Source organism: Talpa europaea, assembly GCF_964194135.1.
Source record: "Talpa europaea genome assembly, chromosome: 14".
In the NCBI taxonomy this organism is placed as follows: Eukaryota; Metazoa; Chordata; class Mammalia; order Eulipotyphla; family Talpidae; genus Talpa; species Talpa europaea.
Window position 1 is genome coordinate 91870525 of NC_140082.1, and position 18136 is coordinate 91888660.

Below are 18136 nucleotides of genomic sequence, written 5' to 3' on the forward strand. Positions count from 1 at the left end.
AGCTGGGCGGCACCGGCTGCCCAAGCCTGACCCTTTTTCTCTGCCCTAAGCTGCTCCAGGTGAGCCCAAGCACCGCGGCTGCTCCGGAGGGCCCAGTGTGCAGGGCTTCTGAAGCTGGCCTGTTTCTCTGGGCCTGCTGTGTCAGGGTGCTACCCCGGGCCACGCGCGGCGCAGCATTGCTGCTGGCGAGAGCATGCAGCTTTGTACTGGCTTGAGCAAGCAGCTGGAGAGAGTCCAGCGCTAGAGTGTTTTTGGGTTTGGGGGTGGAGAGCGGGGGGGGGGGGGGGGGGGGGAGGGGCGGGAGGGCAGAGCCGCGGAGCAGCAGCAGCGGCTGCCTCAGCTGGGCTGTGGGCAGAGGACTTGAGTCACGCCGGACGGCTGCGTGGCCACCGTTGCTAGAGACCAGGGCACTGCCTCGCGATCTGGCTCACGGGCGCTGCTGCTCCCGGACTGTTCCAAGTGGCAAGTCTCCTCCCCGCCGGCCCTCTGCTCCTCCCCGCGCCGGGAGGGTGATGCCGCTCGCTCTGCTCGCTGGCGGCTGATGTCACTGGCAGCAGGAAGCAGCAGCAGCCTGGTCACATGCTGGCCCGTCTGTACTGCAGACGGGATAGGGGTGTGTGTGAGGAGGGGGCTGCATGGCAGCGCCCGCAGCGTCCAGACAGCGCGGGTGTCTGCTCCCTGAGCCGGGGAGGCTGCTGCTGACCGTATTTATTGCGGATAACACTGGGGGAAACAGCCCTTAACTCCGGGGTTTCCGCTGTCCTCTCCGAAGCAGACTTCCAGGACTCTGAAGAAACAGTCACAAGCAGGATGCTCTTCCCCACCTCTGCGCAAGAATCCTCCCGTGGCCTCCCAGATGCAAACGACTTGTGCCTTGGCCTGCAGTCGCTCAGCCTCACAGGCTGGGACCGACCCTGGAGCACCCAGGACGCCGACTCCCCGGCCCCGAGCAGCACACCCTCAGGTGAGTGCCGGAAACTGAGACTGGGGTGGGGGCCACGGGGGGCGCAGAGCTACCCTAGCAACAGTTGTTCCTTCTTCCCTTTGCATCCCCCCCCCCCCCCAACATGGAGCTGTTTTGCAAGAGATGGCAATGCTGGCTGGGCGGGCAGGACAGAGGGCTGCTGGGGAAGACAGGCACGGCGCCTGCTCCCGGCCGGTCCCCGGAGTTGCCAGGCTGCACCCGGGCCGCCCCGGCAGGTCCCAAGGTGACGGCCTGGTGCAGGCAGGACCCGGCTCACCCTGGCGCCCAGGCCTGTCTTGGAGATGATGAAGCAAAACACTTTTAGGCGGGGGAGGGGCCGTGAGGGACTGGCGAGCTGCTGTCCACATCCTACTCCCAGTGGCTTTTAAAACTCGTGAGTACCCCACGCCGGGGAGCGGGCCCCGGATCCTGGCAAGGGGAGGATGTTGGCCTCCAGGGAGGCTGGGTGACCCTGGAGTCCCGGGGCTGACTAGCCAAGAGGTCAGGAGCACCCTGAGGGGCCGCGGAGGGCAGGGGCCGGGGGTCAGCCATCAGCCTGGAGCCTCTTTCCTCCTCTTTGTGTGAAGGTGACCAAGTGGATAAAAGAAAAGCCACTCCCCTTTCAGGTCCCTGGCCGTCTGGGAGGCTCCATGGGGACTAGCCGAAGGGGCTTCCTGGCCGCCTGGACCTGCTGCTGCGCGGACCCTCCCACCACCGTCTGTCCCCTCGAGTGGCACGAGGGGGAGGCTGCCCAGACGGAGCCTCAGGCTGCGGGGGGAATGTGAGCTCAGGAGCGCGCTGGGCATCCGTAAAATCTCTCTTTTGCTTGGTACAAATCGTACCTGAAAAAAGGCGGCAGCAGCAGATCCTGTAAGAAGATGAAAGTGGGTTGGGGGTGGTGATGTGGTGTGGTGCCCGTGGCCCACAGAGCCGCCGCGAGACCCCCCCCCCCCCACTGACGTGGCAGAAAGGTGCTGTCCTGATGCTTTCCCCGGCCTCCGCCCTGCTTGGCGCAGGTCTTCCAGGGTGCGGAGCCCGGGCTGCTGCCTGCCGGCACTGCGATGCCCAGTTGTGTCAGTGAAATCCCGCTTGACGGGGGGAGGGGTTGTTTATGTGGTTGCGGGGGAGAAGAGATGGCAAGCGCTCCAGGTCGAGCGGGGTTGCCTCAGATTCCGGCCTTCCCAGGACTCCGGGTTTTCCTGAAAGGCTGGCGACGGCCCGCCCGGGCAGGGAGCCTGGTGCTGCTCCAGCGCCGGTGCTGGGAGGTCTGGACTTCTGGGCCGCGGCGGTTTCCCGTGTGGGGGCTTTGACGCTGACCTTGTCCTCACTCCCGCTGTCCCGGCGCGGCACCCAGGCCCTTGCAGGAGGGCACCTGTGCTGGGCTCTTGCTTTCACTGGCATTGGGCTGGGGTGGGGCCCACTCTGGCTCTGGCTTATTTAAGCTGCAAGGGTCCTGCTGAGACGTGCAGCCGTGGGGCCTCCATTGGCCTGCGGAGCCCGGCTGGGGCTCAGAGAGGGCAGCTGGACGTGTCTGTGAAATTGGACTGTGGACGGCCCTGATCAGCCACGCTGCTTGGCACCCCCTGCAGGGCCTGTGCTGGAGGCTGTTTGTCTCTTAAGGGGTGGATTTACTACCCCACCTTCCGCCTGAGCCCTCTGGTGATAAACACTGTGTGCTCGTGTGTGTCAGGGAGGGCCGCGATCTGTGGCCCTCGTGTCCCAGGGGCAGGAAGCTGTGCTGAGGTCGGGCCTGGCCCTGCGCGGTGCGGCATAGGTGTGTCTGCCTCCCTGACCTGTGTTGTCCTTGGGTTTTGGAGCTGCAGTCGTGGCCATCTCGCTGCTTCACGGTGCTCCGGGCCTCCTTGCAAAGCCCATGCGGGGGTACCGCCTCCCGGTGTAGGAGGCAGCCCTCCCACCAGCCAGCTGCAGTGCCAGATTGGGCACCCTCGCCAGCACTGCGGGAACACGCACCCACGTGCCAGCGCCTACACTGCCTTCCCATCTGAAGACTGGCTAGCTCCGCCGCCTGGGGGTGGGGCAGTCCGTCTGGGCTTCTCTGCGGGTGACCTGGTGCACTGCTGTCTGCGTGGAGCTCGGGGTGTACCCTTTGGGCGGTGACGTATCGCCCCAGGCTGTCCTGGCTTCGAGTCGAGACACCGCCTCCTCTTAAAGTGTGGCAGTGGGGACAGTGGGGGAGGCGGCAGGACGCTGCCGAGTTCATGCTGTGGCTGTGGGCCGGTGCCCTGATGCCGTGCCCGGCACAGCAGTGGGCGAGGGCGCTGCTGTAGCCATCACCCCGGCGTCTCGGGAAGCCGGTGAGGCGGCTCCTCAGGAGTGGTCCCAGCAGCAGTGACTGTGATGGGGCTTCCTCTTGCCTGCAGCAGGGTTTCTTGTGTGGGACCATTTTTCCTGGGGTTCTCAGTGTGACACTGGCGCGGGAGCCCTTCTGCCTGGGCTGGGGTCCTTCGTGTGAATTTCATCAGCCTGGGTCGGCAGGAAGACCCGGGAGGCAGGCGGGGGCCTGGTTTTGAGAGTTGTGCCTGCAAGGCCCATATTGGTTTGGCACTTTGTGGGGCGCCCTTCCCACATCCTGGACTCTTCTCCACTGAGGCCTTCGCTGTCCCTGGGAAGGACACCTTCAGGGCACGTGAGCTGCGCCCCAGTGGCACGCTTCGGGCCACCTTGGTCCTGCTAGCTGTGTCGTCAGCCCTGTGATGGCGCCTGCCCTCAGGCCTCGCGGTGGGGTGACTGACTCTCACCGTGTCCACGGTGACCTCTCTGAGTGCCTCCAGGTCCCTAGGAGGGGGGCCCTGTGTGGCTCCTGTTGCGGAGAAGTGGCGCCCTCGCCAGCATACCCGGCATTCCAGCCTGGGCCCCTCGGGTTCTCGGCCTTTCGCTGTCGCCATACCTGTGTTCCCGGGAGCAGCAGCCAGAGTGCCGCGCGAGTCCGCCGAGTCGGGGGTCACTGCAGACCTTGCAGGCTGCCCACTCGGCACACCCCGGGTGGCCCTTGCTCGGGCCCGTCCCGGGCGGGTTCGCCCTCTCCGTCCTCCGTCGCAGCTCAGTGGCCGTGCGCCCCGGGTCTGTGCCTGCCTCCCCCACTCTCCACCCAGCATGACTCAGCAGGACGCGGGGGCACTGAACCCCCACTGGGGCACCTGAGAAGGGCCGGTCACCGCACCAGCGCAGAAGCCCACGGGGCAGGGCCCCCTCGCCCTTGGAGGTCCCTGTCCCGTCCCTGGGGTCTACCCTCCCTGCTAGCCAGTTGGGGGGCGCCCTGGGCTTCTACCACCCTTTCTGAGGCAATGCTCCAAGTAGGGCTGGGCTCCTCTGAGGACCAGGGATGCCCTGCACCCCCCGGCTCCCCTGCACCCCAGCGTCAGCTGTGGGCCCTGACACTTGGCTCAGCGCCCGGCTCAGGGCTGGGTCACAAGTGCTTGCGGACTGCCAGGAGCCACAGCCTGCGCGGACCTGGGTTCTGAATTGCAGGGTTCAGACAAGGCCTCTCCTGGCCTCTCGCTGGTGCCAGTCAGCAATGGACGGCCCCTTCTCCAGGCTTTGTGGGGAGCTTGGCCGGCGTCTCTCCGGTGTTCTGTCAGGGGTGAGGTCTGTTTGGAGTAGCGTCCGTGCGGAGTAGCGGGGCTTCTGGGACGGCAGGTCCCTTCGGCTGCGGCGGAAGTGCAGGTGAGGGTGCCAGGGCCACGCAGGAGCAGCCCTGGGTGGGGCAAGGGTGTGTCTTCTCTTCAGGTGTGGGGCTTGGCGCAGCGATGAGAGGCAGGGAAAGGCTGGGGTTCACGGTGTGGCCGTGGGCCCCGGTGGGTAGCGATCAGTCTCAGGAATCGCCGCGACCTTGGGGAGAGGCGTGGGGCTGCAGGGCTGGGGTGTTCACGCCTGGCCGTGTGCTCCCCTGGCCGCGCCCCTTCCTACCTCTGTGCCTTCGGAGAGATCTTGAGCAGCCCTGGCCGGGGCAGGGAGGAGGGTCCCGGTCTGGCCGTGGCCGTGGCCTCCCCTCTGGGCGCCCGCTCGGACGGCGTCTCACAGTGGAAGCGCAGAGCCAGGCCCTCCCTGCTGCCGGCAGGCCCCGGGCGCCTTCGCGCGCCTGGGGAAGGTTTCAGGACATTCCGGCGGTGACTCAGCTCTAAAGCCCACAGGAGCTGGCGCTGAAGGGTGAAAGTGGAGAAAGTTAACAATCGTCTAAAAATATTACTGCTGATTTGGTCTCCTGTGCCCTCTGAGGCAGCTTTAATGAGCGGGAGCCCTCGGCCAGGCCGCGTGTGACCACTCGAGCGCCCGTTACCACAGCGGGCTGCTGCCGCCTGCGAGCCGGTGTTCCTGTCGGGAGGAGCCCCGGCCTTCCTAGTCCGTCAGCAAAGCCGGTCTGCTGGGCCCTCGGCCACCACGGCGGGAGGCCCTTGGTGAACCTCAGGCCGTGTGTGAGCTGCGGGGTGGCTTGCTCTCGGTGGGATCTGGTCCAGACTGCAGGACAGCAGGTGCCTGACCGGCAGCTGCCCGTGAGCATGGCCAGAAGCGCAGTTCACCTGTGGGCAGTGTGGGCTGGCCCTGCCGGGGGCCTGGGGAGACCAGCCTGTCGTCAGACTCAGGAAGAGCCAGACCTGGCTGCGATGGCCACGGGATCCCTCTGGGCAGAGCGAGAAGGCGCAGGTCGGCTGAGTGGGGCTGCAGCGGGGAGATCAGCTGCACCACCCGCATCTGACACGGTCGGCACAGATGGGGCGGGTGGTCTGCAGCGTGTTGCTTTTTACTCCCAACGCGCTATTTTCAGCCGTAGTAGAGGCCGTTTCTACCAACTTGGGTTGACCGCCTGGAGCTTTTCTGCACCCTGTTGCCCGGGAGCGTCTCCGGCCTCACCAGGTGCCCTTCCACCTGGGTACCGGTGCTCAGTGTCCGTCCACCTCCACAGCGGGCTTCTCCCGTGTCTGCCATTGGCCTCAACACCGTCCTCCCTGTTCCCTGAGCTGCCCCGCCTGGCCCCTTCCCTGCGCCCCTCAGTGTCTGCTGCTGCTTGGTTGGTGTCCCTGGGTGCTGTGCCCGGTGCCTGCTTCCAGCCAGCTTGCTCCACCCTCATGCTGGAGGGGTGAGAATGGACTCTGGCCTTGGGGGCCCGCTGCTGCCCACGGGAGGCCATGGCGCCTGAGCGTAAGCGGCTCTGGTGACGGTGCCCGTGGGCTCCTGTGCCACCCTCGGGCCACCCGCAGACTTGGATGCGCCTCGGTTCCACCTGGCAGTGCTTCTGGTGGTCAGTGGTGCTGCCACCCATGACAGAGCCTCTGTCCTCGTCTTCATGGACGAATTCGGATTTCCTCACCCAGGGTGAAACGCCCGCCCCTCCCGCCACCCGTCTCCAGCGTGTCTGTCCTACCCACTGTGCTCTCCCCAGGTGTGGTGCCCGGCACCACCCTGCTGCGCGCCTCCATCTACAGTCGGGAGTGGGCTCTCCTCACCCTGTTTCAGGCTGGTTTCCCAGCCAAGAACCATGGGGGGGGGGGCGGGCTGGGAGCCTCCCAAGAGCACACAGCATTTGGGAGGGGGGTGTCAGACTGAGGACTCTGCCCGGTTTGTCTCACGCCACCACAGGCTTAGCGTCCTCTGCTTCACCCTCAGTGTCTGAAGTTCAGGGTGTGTATGTTGGGGCTCTGGGGGCGCAGCTCAGATGAGCTGCATATGCGGGGGCACCAGACTTCAGGCTGGAGTGGACGGTCTGTGTGGTAGCTAGTGTGAGTAAGGTGGGGACCCCTCTGATAAACACAGCGGCAGATGGTAAGGAGGGGTGTGGCCTAGGCTTCCTGTGGACATGCCGGGCGGGTGGGGGTGTCAGATGCTGATGGCAGCTTTGACCGGGGTCCAGGTGACACGCCCTTCCTGGGTGCTGGCACCGGCCGGTGTGCCTGGGTGGCAGGAATTGCAGGGGTTCCGGTCTTCAGAAAGCTACCCTGAGCTCCTCCGGTGGGCCCATGGGCTGGCGTCTGGGCTGGGGTCCCACATTCACAGTCCTCTGACTGTGGGTCCAGCGTGCTTTCTGCAGGCATGCCCAGGTGTCTTGTGGGGTGGCTATGCAGGGACTGGGGAGTAGGCTGAGTGGTCACGCGAGCCCTTTTCTCCTCTAGTACTGAGCATGCTCCACACCCCCTTGGGCAGTGTCCTGGGGAAACCTCCATTGAGCTTCCTGCCTCTGGACCCCCTGGGATCAGACCTGGACAAGTTCCCAGCGCCATCAGCGAGAGCGGCCCGCCTGGACCCCCGGCCCATCCTGGACTCCCGCTCCAGCAGCCCCTCCGACTCCGACACCAGTGGCTTTAGCTCCGGCTCAGACCACCTCTCGGACTTGATTGTATGTCACTTCTGGGGCAGGGAGGGCTGGGGTGTGTGAGCAGGTGCAGGCTCGGGCAGGGTGGGGCATGGCCTGCTGTGGAGAGCTGCCGGTCCTCAGTGGGCCCGAGGATGCATCCAGGCTGTGGGGAAACTGTTCACTTGAAGTGACAGTGGGCGCCCTGCCTCTCCCACCATGTCTCCTCGGCCCCCGCACCTCTGTGAGATGCCACAGGCTGCAGTGGTGGGTGTGGGACTCGTGTTAGCAGCTCCCTGGGCCGGGGCTTCCCCCACTCGCCAGCCCCCGTCGGAAGTCCGGTGGAATCGATGAAACCTCGAGTCCACATCTGCACCCCACTCTCCTCAGCTGCAGTGCCTGGCGTGTGGCCCTGTGCAGGCAGAGCTGGCAGAGGACTAGCGTGGGAGCCGGGGGGGATGACCCGTGAGAAGTCGCCCCAAAGCAGATCTGATTTCAGGTGCTCCCCAAGCCTGGCTTCTTTCTGCTGAAGGGGCGGCCTTGTCCTGCCCTCCCGCCATCTCCATGTCGGCGGCAGCATGGTGTACCCACTGCCCGTTCGTCATGGGACCTAGGCGGACCTCCATCTCCTGCCCGCCTGGCCTAGCGTGTCTTTGGACATGAAAGCTGTTCCCACTGGTCATTGACTAAAAGTTCAGGCTATTTCTAGAAGTGACTGCGGAAGACCTCTAGCCCTTGGGCTGGGGGCTTCTCCCATCAGACCACTCCGTGAGGGTCTTCCAGTTCCGTTGTCACTTTGGGGCTCGGCCTTGGAAATTTATAACAGCTTTAATTGGGATTTTTAAAAAAAACAATTTTCTTTATTTTTGAGTGGAAGAACTGGGGTTCTTCCCCAGGCCAGAGGTGTAGGGGGTAAGAAGATTCACCAGAGACAGAGTGGGGAGCAGAACAGGCAGATCTTCTGAAATCCACTGCTGAGGGGAGCAGCAGGGAGACAGGAGAGGGCTGCTGAGCCATGTAGGTAGTTCCCTGGCCCAGGGCGGAACTGACGCTGTCGCATCAGTAGCACTGACACTAACCCCTAGGCCACCAGGGAGGCCCCAGTGGTTTGGGATTTTGTGGAAGAACTTTCTCAGACACCTACCCCAGGGCTGGTTGGTGAAGAAACAGGGACAGGCAGCTCACAGGAGGTCATAGAGGCAGAGCCCAGACTTAAGGGGACATGCTGTGGGTCATTATTCCAGTCTTCTTCTAATTGGCTCTCAGTTATACCCATTTCTAAATTAGTCGAATTTAAAACCTTGACATGCGCTTGTGGTGAAACGTATGTTCTCGTATGTTTCTGGTAGAACGCAGATCTCCTGCAGGTCTGGGCATCCTGCTTCTAGGGATCTGAACAGAGAAATTGCAAAATACGAAGAAGCTGTGCCCTAAAGTTTTTTTTGTAACCCTGAAATTATGGAAAGTACCCTGAGGTCTGATGGTAGGGGCAGGTCAGTGAAATAGCTTTTTCCCTCACAGAGCATCGTAAACAGGATGAGCATCTAATTAGAAATGGTTATGAAGACTGATGTGAAAAAAGTTGAATTGGGGAGAGAATTTGTTTAAATTATAGAGACAGCTAATCCTGAAAAAGCATAGGAAGAAAGTAAAATGTATCCAATGTTAAAAGGTATTTTCGTAGTTTGGTTGTTACTATGAGTATTACTTTTGTAACTAAACTGCTCTTTAAAAACCTCTATCTTCATTTTTTCCTCCCCTAGTCAAGCCTTCGAATTTCCCCTCCTCTGCCTTTCCTATCTCTGACTGGGGGTGGTCCCAGAGACCCCTTAAAGATGGGGGTTGGGTCTCGGATGGACCAAGAGCAAGCCGCTCTCGCTGCGGTCACTCCCTCCCCAACCAGTGCATCAAAGAGATGGCCAGGAGCATCAGTGTGGCCATCCTGGGACCTCCTGGAAGCGCCCAAAGACCCCTTCAGCATAGAGAGAGAGGCCCGGCTGCACCGGCAGGCTGCAGGTGAGTGGCCGCAGGCCCGTGAGGCAGGGCGGTCTGGTGGCAGATGAGCCACCTGCTGGGGCAGTGGGCGCTCTTCTCTGCGCTGAGTGGGGAGGAAGGGAGAGCACACCTGGCACGCCGTCTCCACTTGTCCCAGGAAATCGCTGTTCCTGGAGGCAGCCTGGAAGGGATGCCCAGCGTGTCAGTCTCTAAATAAGGGCCATCCCCAAGCAACCTTGCGGTTCTGTCATTTAAGTGGTCTTAAGTTCATGCAAACCCTCTTGCCGTGCCAGAAAGCAAAGACCTCGCTAAGGTACGGCGGGTCGCTGCAGGGAGGGCCAGGCCCGCCACTGTCCAGGGTGCTGGAGCGGGGCCTGAGCAGCGGCTGTTCTGTCGGTGCGTCTCCGCTGGCTTCCCTCTTCCTGCTCATGGGCCCCGGCCTGCCCTCTTCCTTCTCCCCAGACAGCACCACCGCTCTGGCGCTCACGGTCTTGGCAGCCCCGCTTTTGCACCCGAGTGTCCTTGTTTTCCCACGAAATGGGATCACCATGGCTTTGAATGAGGCCGTTACATTGACTTGCTTTTGTTCACACAAAATTGCTGAGGGTTGCCACCTTGCCGTCACCTGAGTGGAAGGGAGGGCTTGGCGCGGTGGCCCTCGTGCTGAAGGGGGGAGGACCGTGGGCAGGGCCCTGCCTGCCCTCACTGAGGTCAGGCTCTGACCAGAGAGGCGCAGGTGGGACCAGCCAGACTAGAAAGTGGAGCTGGTCGTCACGTGCAGAGAGGCCAGCAGAAATGGTCAGGGCAGGTCAAGCAGGAGGCGGCGTCCGCTCTGCCCAGCCAGATGGGTCCCCTGACATGGAGCTCACCCGTCCAGAGGCCTCCCCGTGGGCGCGGGGGCACAGTGATGGCGCGTGCTCACCTCGGGGCAGCTGGGCGGTGCAGCGCAGGGAAGTTGGGGGCGTGGGGCGCCATCATGACCTTGTTTGTTGGACAGTTAGTGGGGGTTTCTGTCGACAGCATCCCGACCTCTGTCAGAGGTGAGTTCACGGGAAACAGCCGAGCGCCCCACACTGGAGGGGAAGGCTCGTGCTTGCCGGTGAGCTTGGTGGGGGGAGGCCCGACGTGTGCAAAATGGCTGTTCCCTTTCCAGCAATTACCAGCTTCATTAGAATTTAAACAATAACTTGAGAGACTGCTCTGTATATGTGTCAGTTCTGTGTGTGTAAGCCGTGTGGGGCGTGAGGATTTTGCTGTCCCTTGGCTCGGGGCGGGGCGGAGTTGTGAGTTGGGTCGCTCACATGTTGGGATCGGTCGGCTGCCGCTTCTTGCCTAGGAGACTGGTCCTGGGGGTGGGGGGGGTCTCCAGGCAGCCAGGCTAGTCACCCCCAAGGAGGACCGTGACTGTTGGTCCTGAGTCCTGTGTCTTCCACCGAAGCGGTGAATGAAGCCACCTGCACCTGGAGCGGCCAGCTTCCCCCACGGAGCTACAAGAACCCCGTCTACTCCTGCAAGGTGTTCCTCGGAGGTGTTCCTTGGGATATTACGGAAGGTGAGTGCCTCCGCCTCCCCCTTCCAGAGCTTGGAGCATGGGTGGGGAGGGTCTGTTTCGGTGCCTGTGGCGTCCGCGTGGTGCTGTCACCGTCATCTGCACCCGGGGCCCCCGTCCCTGTTGTCTGCTGGGCGGCGAGCGGCGGCAGCTTCCTGGGAGGGAAGGGTGTGCGCAGCTTCAGCCTTCCCTCCGCTCTCTCCGCAGCTGGCCTGGTTAACACCTTCCGTGTGTTTGGCTCTTTGAGTGTGGAGTGGCCTGGTAAGGATGGCAAGCACCCCCGGTGCCCTCCCAAAGGTAATATGCCTAAAGGTAATAATGACATGGTAGGAGCTTTTTTTTCCCTCCCTGGCACATAGTTGCACTGAGGGTTGCATGCCGGTCACCTGCTCGGGCACCCAGGGCACTGGACCTTCCACCAGCCCAGCACCCCCCGTCCCTGCACTCACCGCCATCTGTCTGGACCCACGCTGCGGGGGCAGTGCGGCCCTCCCCGCGCACCTCCCTCCACACCCGGGCCACGGCCCCTTTCCTCTCGAAACGAGGTCTCGGAACAGCTTCCCTCGGCCTGCCTCCTGCCCAGGCGTGTTGCCGCCTGGCCTGATTCTGAAGTCCCTTTGGAGCTGGCAGGAACGAGGACCAGCATCTGATGCCTCACTGCTCAGAAATGAGATCCCTTCCCTATAGAAAGGAGCAGCAGCTATTTTCACCCTGCCCCATCCCCATGGAAAGTGCTCCATAGGCCCAGCCCGTGCTTTAAGTAGGTCTTTAAAGCAGGAGCGCCGTGCCCTGCGGCCTGGCCCCAGCCCCGCCCGCCCTCCTTCCCCAGGGCCCGGCTCTGCCGGCCGAGCATGGCTGAGTCCCGGGAGAGGGAGCTGTGGACACGATGGGCTCCTCCGTCCTCCCTTCAGGACCTGCCCTTCTCGGGGCCGGGGAGACGTGGGCGTTGCCCTCCCCGCGGCCTGGCCGCTGGGGGTGGCGAATGCGCTGGCCCACGAGACTGTTCAGAAATAGGCCCGAGTTGCATCTTAGGAGGCCACCTCTCTTCAAAGAACCCCCGTGCTGCGAAACTCAGGCCAAGGAGGGCCCCCGGGGGCTACTGATGGGCTGCTTCTTTCACGGGGCTAGGGTATGTGTACCTGGTCTTCGAACTCGAGAAGTCCGTGCGGGCCCTGCTGCAGGCATGCTCCCACGACCCCCTGAGCCCGGACGGGCTGGGCGAGTACTACTTCAAGATGTCCAGCCGCAGGATGCGCTGCAAGGAGGTGCGTGGCGTGGGTGCTTTCCCCGTGGACGGGATGATGGGCGGCAGCGGGGGGTCTCCTGGAGCTGGCGGGAGCCAGTGCGCAGGGCAGTCTTCCCGCAGCGCCTCAAGGCCTTCTCAGCTCCAGTAGAAAGAAAACACCTTCGGACTTAACAGTGCGTCCGCACTTCTTCCCGCACCCTTTGCCTCAGAGGGGAGCCGGAAGCAGCGGCTTTCTCTGCTCGACATGCCCCCATCTGCCGCCGTCTCTCCCCGCCTGCCTCCTGGCCCTGGCCGCGGGGACGACTCCCCAAGCCCCTGTCCCATGCCCCCTTCCCCAGGCGGCAGTCAGAGTCCCCTGGGCTTCTTTCCTGGCACCAGCCTGTGTGTCCTTAGCACAGCGGGCCTCTGGCAACCTCATCCCAGGTGCCTGGGCCCCGTCTCAGACTTCCCCAGTCAGTTTGGGCGGCCCTTCCACTTCCCGCTTCCGCCAAGTCCATTTTCCAGTCAGTGGTTTTTGAAAACCTTGTCCACGGAAGCTCTGAGCTCAGAATCAGTGGTGGTTTAAGTCTGGTTCTAGAGCAGATCGCTTTTTTGACATTGGACTGGATGTTTAATGTTTCTGAAACTTCATTTCCTCCTCTATAGAAGGAAATCGAAATGCCTATTTAAGGAAAAGGCCCGTGTCCACAGCTTATGGAGGACGGAGGGTTGAGCAGGCGGCACAGAGGACGTTGAGGGCAGTAGAGCTACCCTGTGTGACCCTGCGGTGGCAGATCCGTGCCCCAGATCCACGTCCCGATGCTTACGTCAGAACCCCTGGGGCGTGGGGCCAGCGCCAGGAGTGCGCACGGACGAGAGCCGCGGCCTCCGCGGGGTGGGGACGGGGGTGTAGGTTCCTAGTGGGGGTGTTCATGTGGGATGTGAACCTAAAACTGCCCTAGAAAGTAGAGTCTATGATATGCGGGTGGTGGGGGAGGGGGGGTGATGCCTGTTTGATCGAGATGGTGGCGGTGGATTTAAACTATCCATGCAGCCAGGCTGGCCTTCTGTCCCCTCACCGCCTCCCGCTGCTAGTTCACCTTGCACCTCGGTGAAAGGGTTGATTCATCTCCCAGAGACCGCAGTCACTGGCCCTCTTTGTAGTGGGGGGCAGGGCTCACACAGTCACAACCCTGCTTCCCCCAGGACTGAGATAGGGGCTGCCCTCACAGCATGAGGCTGCGCAGCGGTCCCATGCCCCTCCATGACACTGCCCGTCTCCTGTCCCCCCCTCGCCTTCAGGGTGGCGTGCTCCCGAGGCCTCCACTGCAGGCAACCCTGACGCCTCCCTGGCACCTCCCTGGCGCTTCCTCCCACCACCCCGTGGCCTGGCTCTGCTCTGGCCACACCTCTCTCTCCACTGCGCCCACCCTCCGTGGGGTCTGCCTCTGGGGTCTCCTCTAATGCCCGGTCCTCTGGCTGGTGTCAAGGAAAGCTCAGTGGCTCCAGATGTGGACCAGGATGGTGACACACCCCCACCACCATGGGAGTAGGAAAAGCAGAGGATGGGCCTTTCTCCTTCCGTTGAACTTGACTTCCCCGGACGCCCACCCGCCGGCCCGCCTCCAAAGATTATCACGGCCTCGACCCCTCAGGCCTGAGTCCTCTGGTTTCCCAGCTGCCCACAGGCAGCATTGAGGAGCCTCCGTGGTCTTGGCCTGCTCTGGGCCTGGTGCCAGCAGCCTTTACACTGGTTTCCGCGGCCACCCCCTGCCGCGTCGCTGTGCTCTGCGACCCATGGCACCCCCCACCCACCCACCCCCAGGCGTGCCCACTGTTCTGCATGCAGGCCCGCCAGCCGCCAGCCGGGCTCAAACACCTTTGGGTGGTTTCCAGGTACAGGTGATCCCCTGGGTCTTAGCTGACAGCAACTTCGTCCGAAGCCCATCTCAGAGACTGGACCCCAGCAGGACGGTGTTTGTGGGTGCGCTGCATGGGATGCTCAACGCCGAGGCCCTGGCGGCCATCCTGAATGACCTCTTTGGGGGGGTGGTGTATGCTGGAATCGACACTGATAAGCACAAATACCCCATTGGTAAGTGTGCCCCTCGGCGTGGGTCCCCCGGGAATCAGACCAGTGTGCCAGGCTTCCCCTGAGAGTGGGGAGGGCGGCCTGGCCCAGGTCAGCGTGTGGCCACGCCTGGCACTTCCTTCCACATGAGCCACCAGCCCTTGATCCATCTCCTCCCTGCCACAACGGGGAGCAGCAGCGTGCCGTGCACAGCAGGAAGGAGGCGGGAATGTCAGCGGGGCGCTCGGGCTGCACAGCGGAGGGGCCTGGGCTGGTCTGTCCCGGGTATTGCTTGTGTATGTATGTCTCCATCACCCTGCATTTCTGTGGGGTGTGCTGCTTCCTCTGAGGTGTCTCGCCGAGAAGTTCCCAACACCACTTCACCCCCTGCACCATCACTGGAGCCCTTCGAGCTCCTCCCGCCCCTGTGTTGGTCCCTCTCCCTCCCGCTCCCCTGCAGAAAGTCTGGTGTATAGCTGCCTGCTACTTTCGTCTTTGTTCTTTCTTTCCTGATCCCTTAGTTGGCTCCCCACATCCCCCCTCTAAGTGAGACCATCTGATTCTTCTTTTTCCTTCTGGCTTATCTCACTGAGCATCGTCCCTTCCAGCGCCATCCATGTTGCTGCGAGCGGCATGACTTTGTCTTTGTTGATGGCTTGTAACATTCCACTGTGTGCATAGACCACACCGTCTTGACCCGCCCATCTGTCCTTGCGCATTTGGGTTATTTCCACAGCCCACCTAGGGTAGCTGGTGCTGCCGTAAACATCGGGGCGTGTCCTTTGGAATGAATGTTTGTATGTCCCTCGGGTCGGTCCCTAGGAGTGGAATGGCTGAGTCCTGTGGAAGCCCCATTTTTAGTCATTTGAGGAAGCGCCACTTGGCTTTCCAGAGTGGTTGGGCCAGTTGGCACTCCCACCCACATAGGAGAGGCTTCCTGTTGCTCCACATCCTCGCCAGCGTTGTTGTTGCCTGTTTTTTTAATGTGTGCCATTCTCGGGGGTCTGCGGTGGTGTCCTCGTGCGGTTTTGCCTGCATTTCCCTGATGAGGAGGGATGTTGAACATTTTCTCACGTGCCTGTTGGCCATGTGCATTTCCTCTGTGGAGAAGTGTCTTTGTAGCTCTTCTGCCCATTAGTTCCCTTTCTTGAGGCCTCTGGTCAGAGACCAGGTCAGACCGCAGGACGTCTCTGCCAGGGCAGTCGGCCTAACCGAGGATCTTGGTCAGTCCTGGCCTCCCAGGAAGTAGGGCAGGCGCCAGTCGTGGTGAATCCTCTGGGTGGTGGGTCAGAGGAGGAAACACCTGAGCGCGCTGGTCACGGCACGGCCGCTCCCACGTGGCGTCTGCTGCCCACAGGACGGGAAGGGAGGACGTGCACTCGGGCTGCGTGGCCACCTGGCCGAGGTGGGTTTGGCGAGACCAGGTTCTTCTGCCAGCTATCTGTCCGTGGCAATCTCAGGAGTCCTTGCGCCCAGGAAGCCTTGACCCTGGGCTGCCTTTGGTGAGGTCTGTCCACCTCGAGTTTGCTCTGAGTCCTTCCCTCATTTGTGCACCTGCCCCTGGAGGAGTCCCTCTCTGCCTCCCTGTCAGCACGCCCTGCCCTGTCCTGGAGGGCGAGCGTCTGGCCATGCCATGCTGAGAGGCTGGGTAAGATACAGGATCAAGGTCACCCTGTGTCTCCTTGCTGTAGTGCAGCACTAGAAACTTCCAGGTGACAGAGGCAGCTCACAGCGTATTTTCACCAGCCATCACTGGTCTAGAAATGGTGTTGACAGGTGCCGTTTAGGAGCTTGACAACACAGTAAGATGTGACTCTCGTCCTAGGCTCTGGCCGCGTGACCTTCAATAACCAGCGCAGTTACTTGAAAGCAGTCAGCGCGGCCTTTGTGGAGATCAAAACCACCAAGTTCACCAAGAAGGTGAGTGGGCCCATCTGGGTCTGGGTGTGGCATGGCCAGGCCTCCTGGGGGTTGGGGTTGGACAGCGGGCCTGGGCGGGGCAGGAGTGTGGTGGCCTCTGCCTGCCTTTCCTTCTGCACATGCTGGAGCCCGGGCCGCCCGTGTCACCGAGGCCTCCAGCCAGGCCCTCCAGGTCCCCAGGCCCCTGGTTCTTTGTCTTCCCCACTGTGTGCCCCTGTTCTGTGCCTTGAGGGTAGAAGAGCTGCCTCACCCCCCCCGGTCTGCTCCTGCAGGTCCAGATTGACCCCTATCTAGAGGATTCTCTGTGTCACATCTGCAGCTCTCAGCCTGGCCCCTTCTTCTGTCGCGATCAGGTGAGTCCCACGGGCACGACATGTCCGGGCAGCCGCACCTTCAGTTAAAAATGGCCCTGTCTATGTCTGTGTCTATGTCTGTGACATAGAAGGTTCTCAGGAGCCTCGTGGTTGTCCGTGAGCAGGGCTGGAGGGCAGCAGTAATGTCTGCCAGAGTCCCAGGGGGATGTGCTTCCTTGCCCAGAGCCTTCGGGAAGCTCACTGGGCTGTGGGCCAGTGCTTCACCCAGAAGTCGATGTGCACACACGGCACTGTGGTGGCAGTGACGGAGGTTGATGGGAACCTGGTGGGTGTGGGTGGCTGTACCCGAGAGTAGGCGCTGTTGCTGTAACCCCAAGGCTTTCTGGGTGGCCTTTGCTCAGGGACCCCTCCTTTATCTCTGCTTAGGACCATAGTTGTCAGAAACAGGCTGCACTCAGAGGGCCAGGGCCTAGGTGTTTGGCCTCCCTGTGTCATGGCATGGCCGGCGCTGGGGGTCGGGGAGGGGGTGTTGGGGGAGTGCGGGCGAGTTGCGTGGAGGTGCAGCTCGAGGGACGTGTAGCGTCTGCGCCACAGGCAGGAGCCCGCCCCGGGTGGTTACATGGGGGCATCCCGAGAGACAGCGAGAGACAGCGGCTCCTCTGCTGGTCAAGCCTCTTCCGGGATCAGTCCCAAGGCCACACACAGGCGACCAGGAGTCCCTGCTCCCTCTGACGCTGCTGACACCTCTTCCCCCCCCCCACCCCTCTTCCCCCTGCCCCAGGTGTGTTTTAAGTACTTCTGCCGGAGCTGCTGGCACTGGCGGCACAGCATGGAGGGCCTGCGCCATCACAGCCCCCTGATGCGGAACCAGAAGAACCGAGACTCCAGCTAGAGGGGCTGGCCCTGCCCGAGGGCAGGTGCCCCAGGCTGGCCGGTCCAGGGTGGCCCGCACCACCTGCCACCGGCCACCAGGGAGCTGGCTTCCCGAGGACAAGGGACATCGCCGTCACATTTGCACCCGCTGAACCTGTCTTTGTTTCTGCACTGATTAATGCACAATGAGTTTTGTCGGGTTTTGTTGTCGGGGTGAGCAGGTCACGGACCCCTGGCTCACCCTCCAAGCAACTCTGTAGTTTTCCCAGATTTTAGTTCCTCATTTTGCCGATGAAAAGCAAAAAAGAACTACGTGTCCAGAAAGTGCTGGCACAGACGCCTGCCTCTAGGTTTATTTATTAGAAGCGCTTTTTTACATTCCTTGCACTACTGGTGGTGAAGACGCGCAGGCCTCGCAGGTTTCGTTCCGCAGTTGCCATACAGTGCCTTTCATTGATTTGGCCCCACCTGAACGGCATAAACTGAGTGTTCAGCTGGTGTTTTTTACTGTACACAACAAGGAGACTTTGCTCTTCATTTAAACCAAAATCATATTTCATATTTTACGCTCGAGGGTTTTTACCGGTTCCTTTTTACACTCCTTAAAACAGTTTTTAAGTAGTTTGGAACAAGAGATTTTTTTTCTTTCCTGGCAGCTTTTAACATTACAGCAACTTTGTGTCTGGGGCTGCTGGCCGCTGTCTCACAGTTGCAAAGGAGGCGTTTGCAACCAAGAAGATACCTTTTTTTTGGATTTGAACCTGGACCGGCTAGGTTTGCGCAGCTGCTGTACATAGTTTTAAATGGTTTCCTGCACCTTCTTCAGTTGCACTTGCGGGGGGTGGGGTTGGTAGACGTTTTTAATCACAGAGTCACAGGACTTTTTCTTTTGTAACTGAGCTAACAAGGGCTGCTTTCGGG

General features: G+C 61.8%; 1 protein-coding gene across 3 annotated transcripts; it reads left to right on the forward strand.

Annotated features, from left to right (window-relative positions):
• Positions 1-795: 795 nt before the first annotated feature.
• CPEB1 (cytoplasmic polyadenylation element binding protein 1) lies at positions 796-17234 on the forward strand (the record flags this gene model as incomplete). Of its 3 annotated transcripts, none has more annotated exons than XM_084253519.1 (10): positions 796-964; positions 7090-7313; positions 9032-9284; positions 10702-10815; positions 11020-11124; positions 11941-12077; positions 13934-14132; positions 15934-16028; positions 16301-16381; positions 17124-17234. In XM_084253519.1, exons 1-10 carry the CDS (start codon positions 811-813, stop codon positions 17232-17234), a joined length of 1473 nt encoding a protein of 490 aa, XP_084109645.1. In that variant the 5' UTR covers positions 796-810. The 3 variants fall into 3 exon arrangements, with proteins under 3 accessions (XP_084109645.1, XP_084109646.1, XP_084109647.1); XM_084253520.1 differs by having other exon boundaries at positions 11020-11109; XM_084253521.1 differs by having other exon boundaries at positions 11020-11073.
• Between the last annotated feature and the right edge of the window lie 902 nt (positions 17235-18136).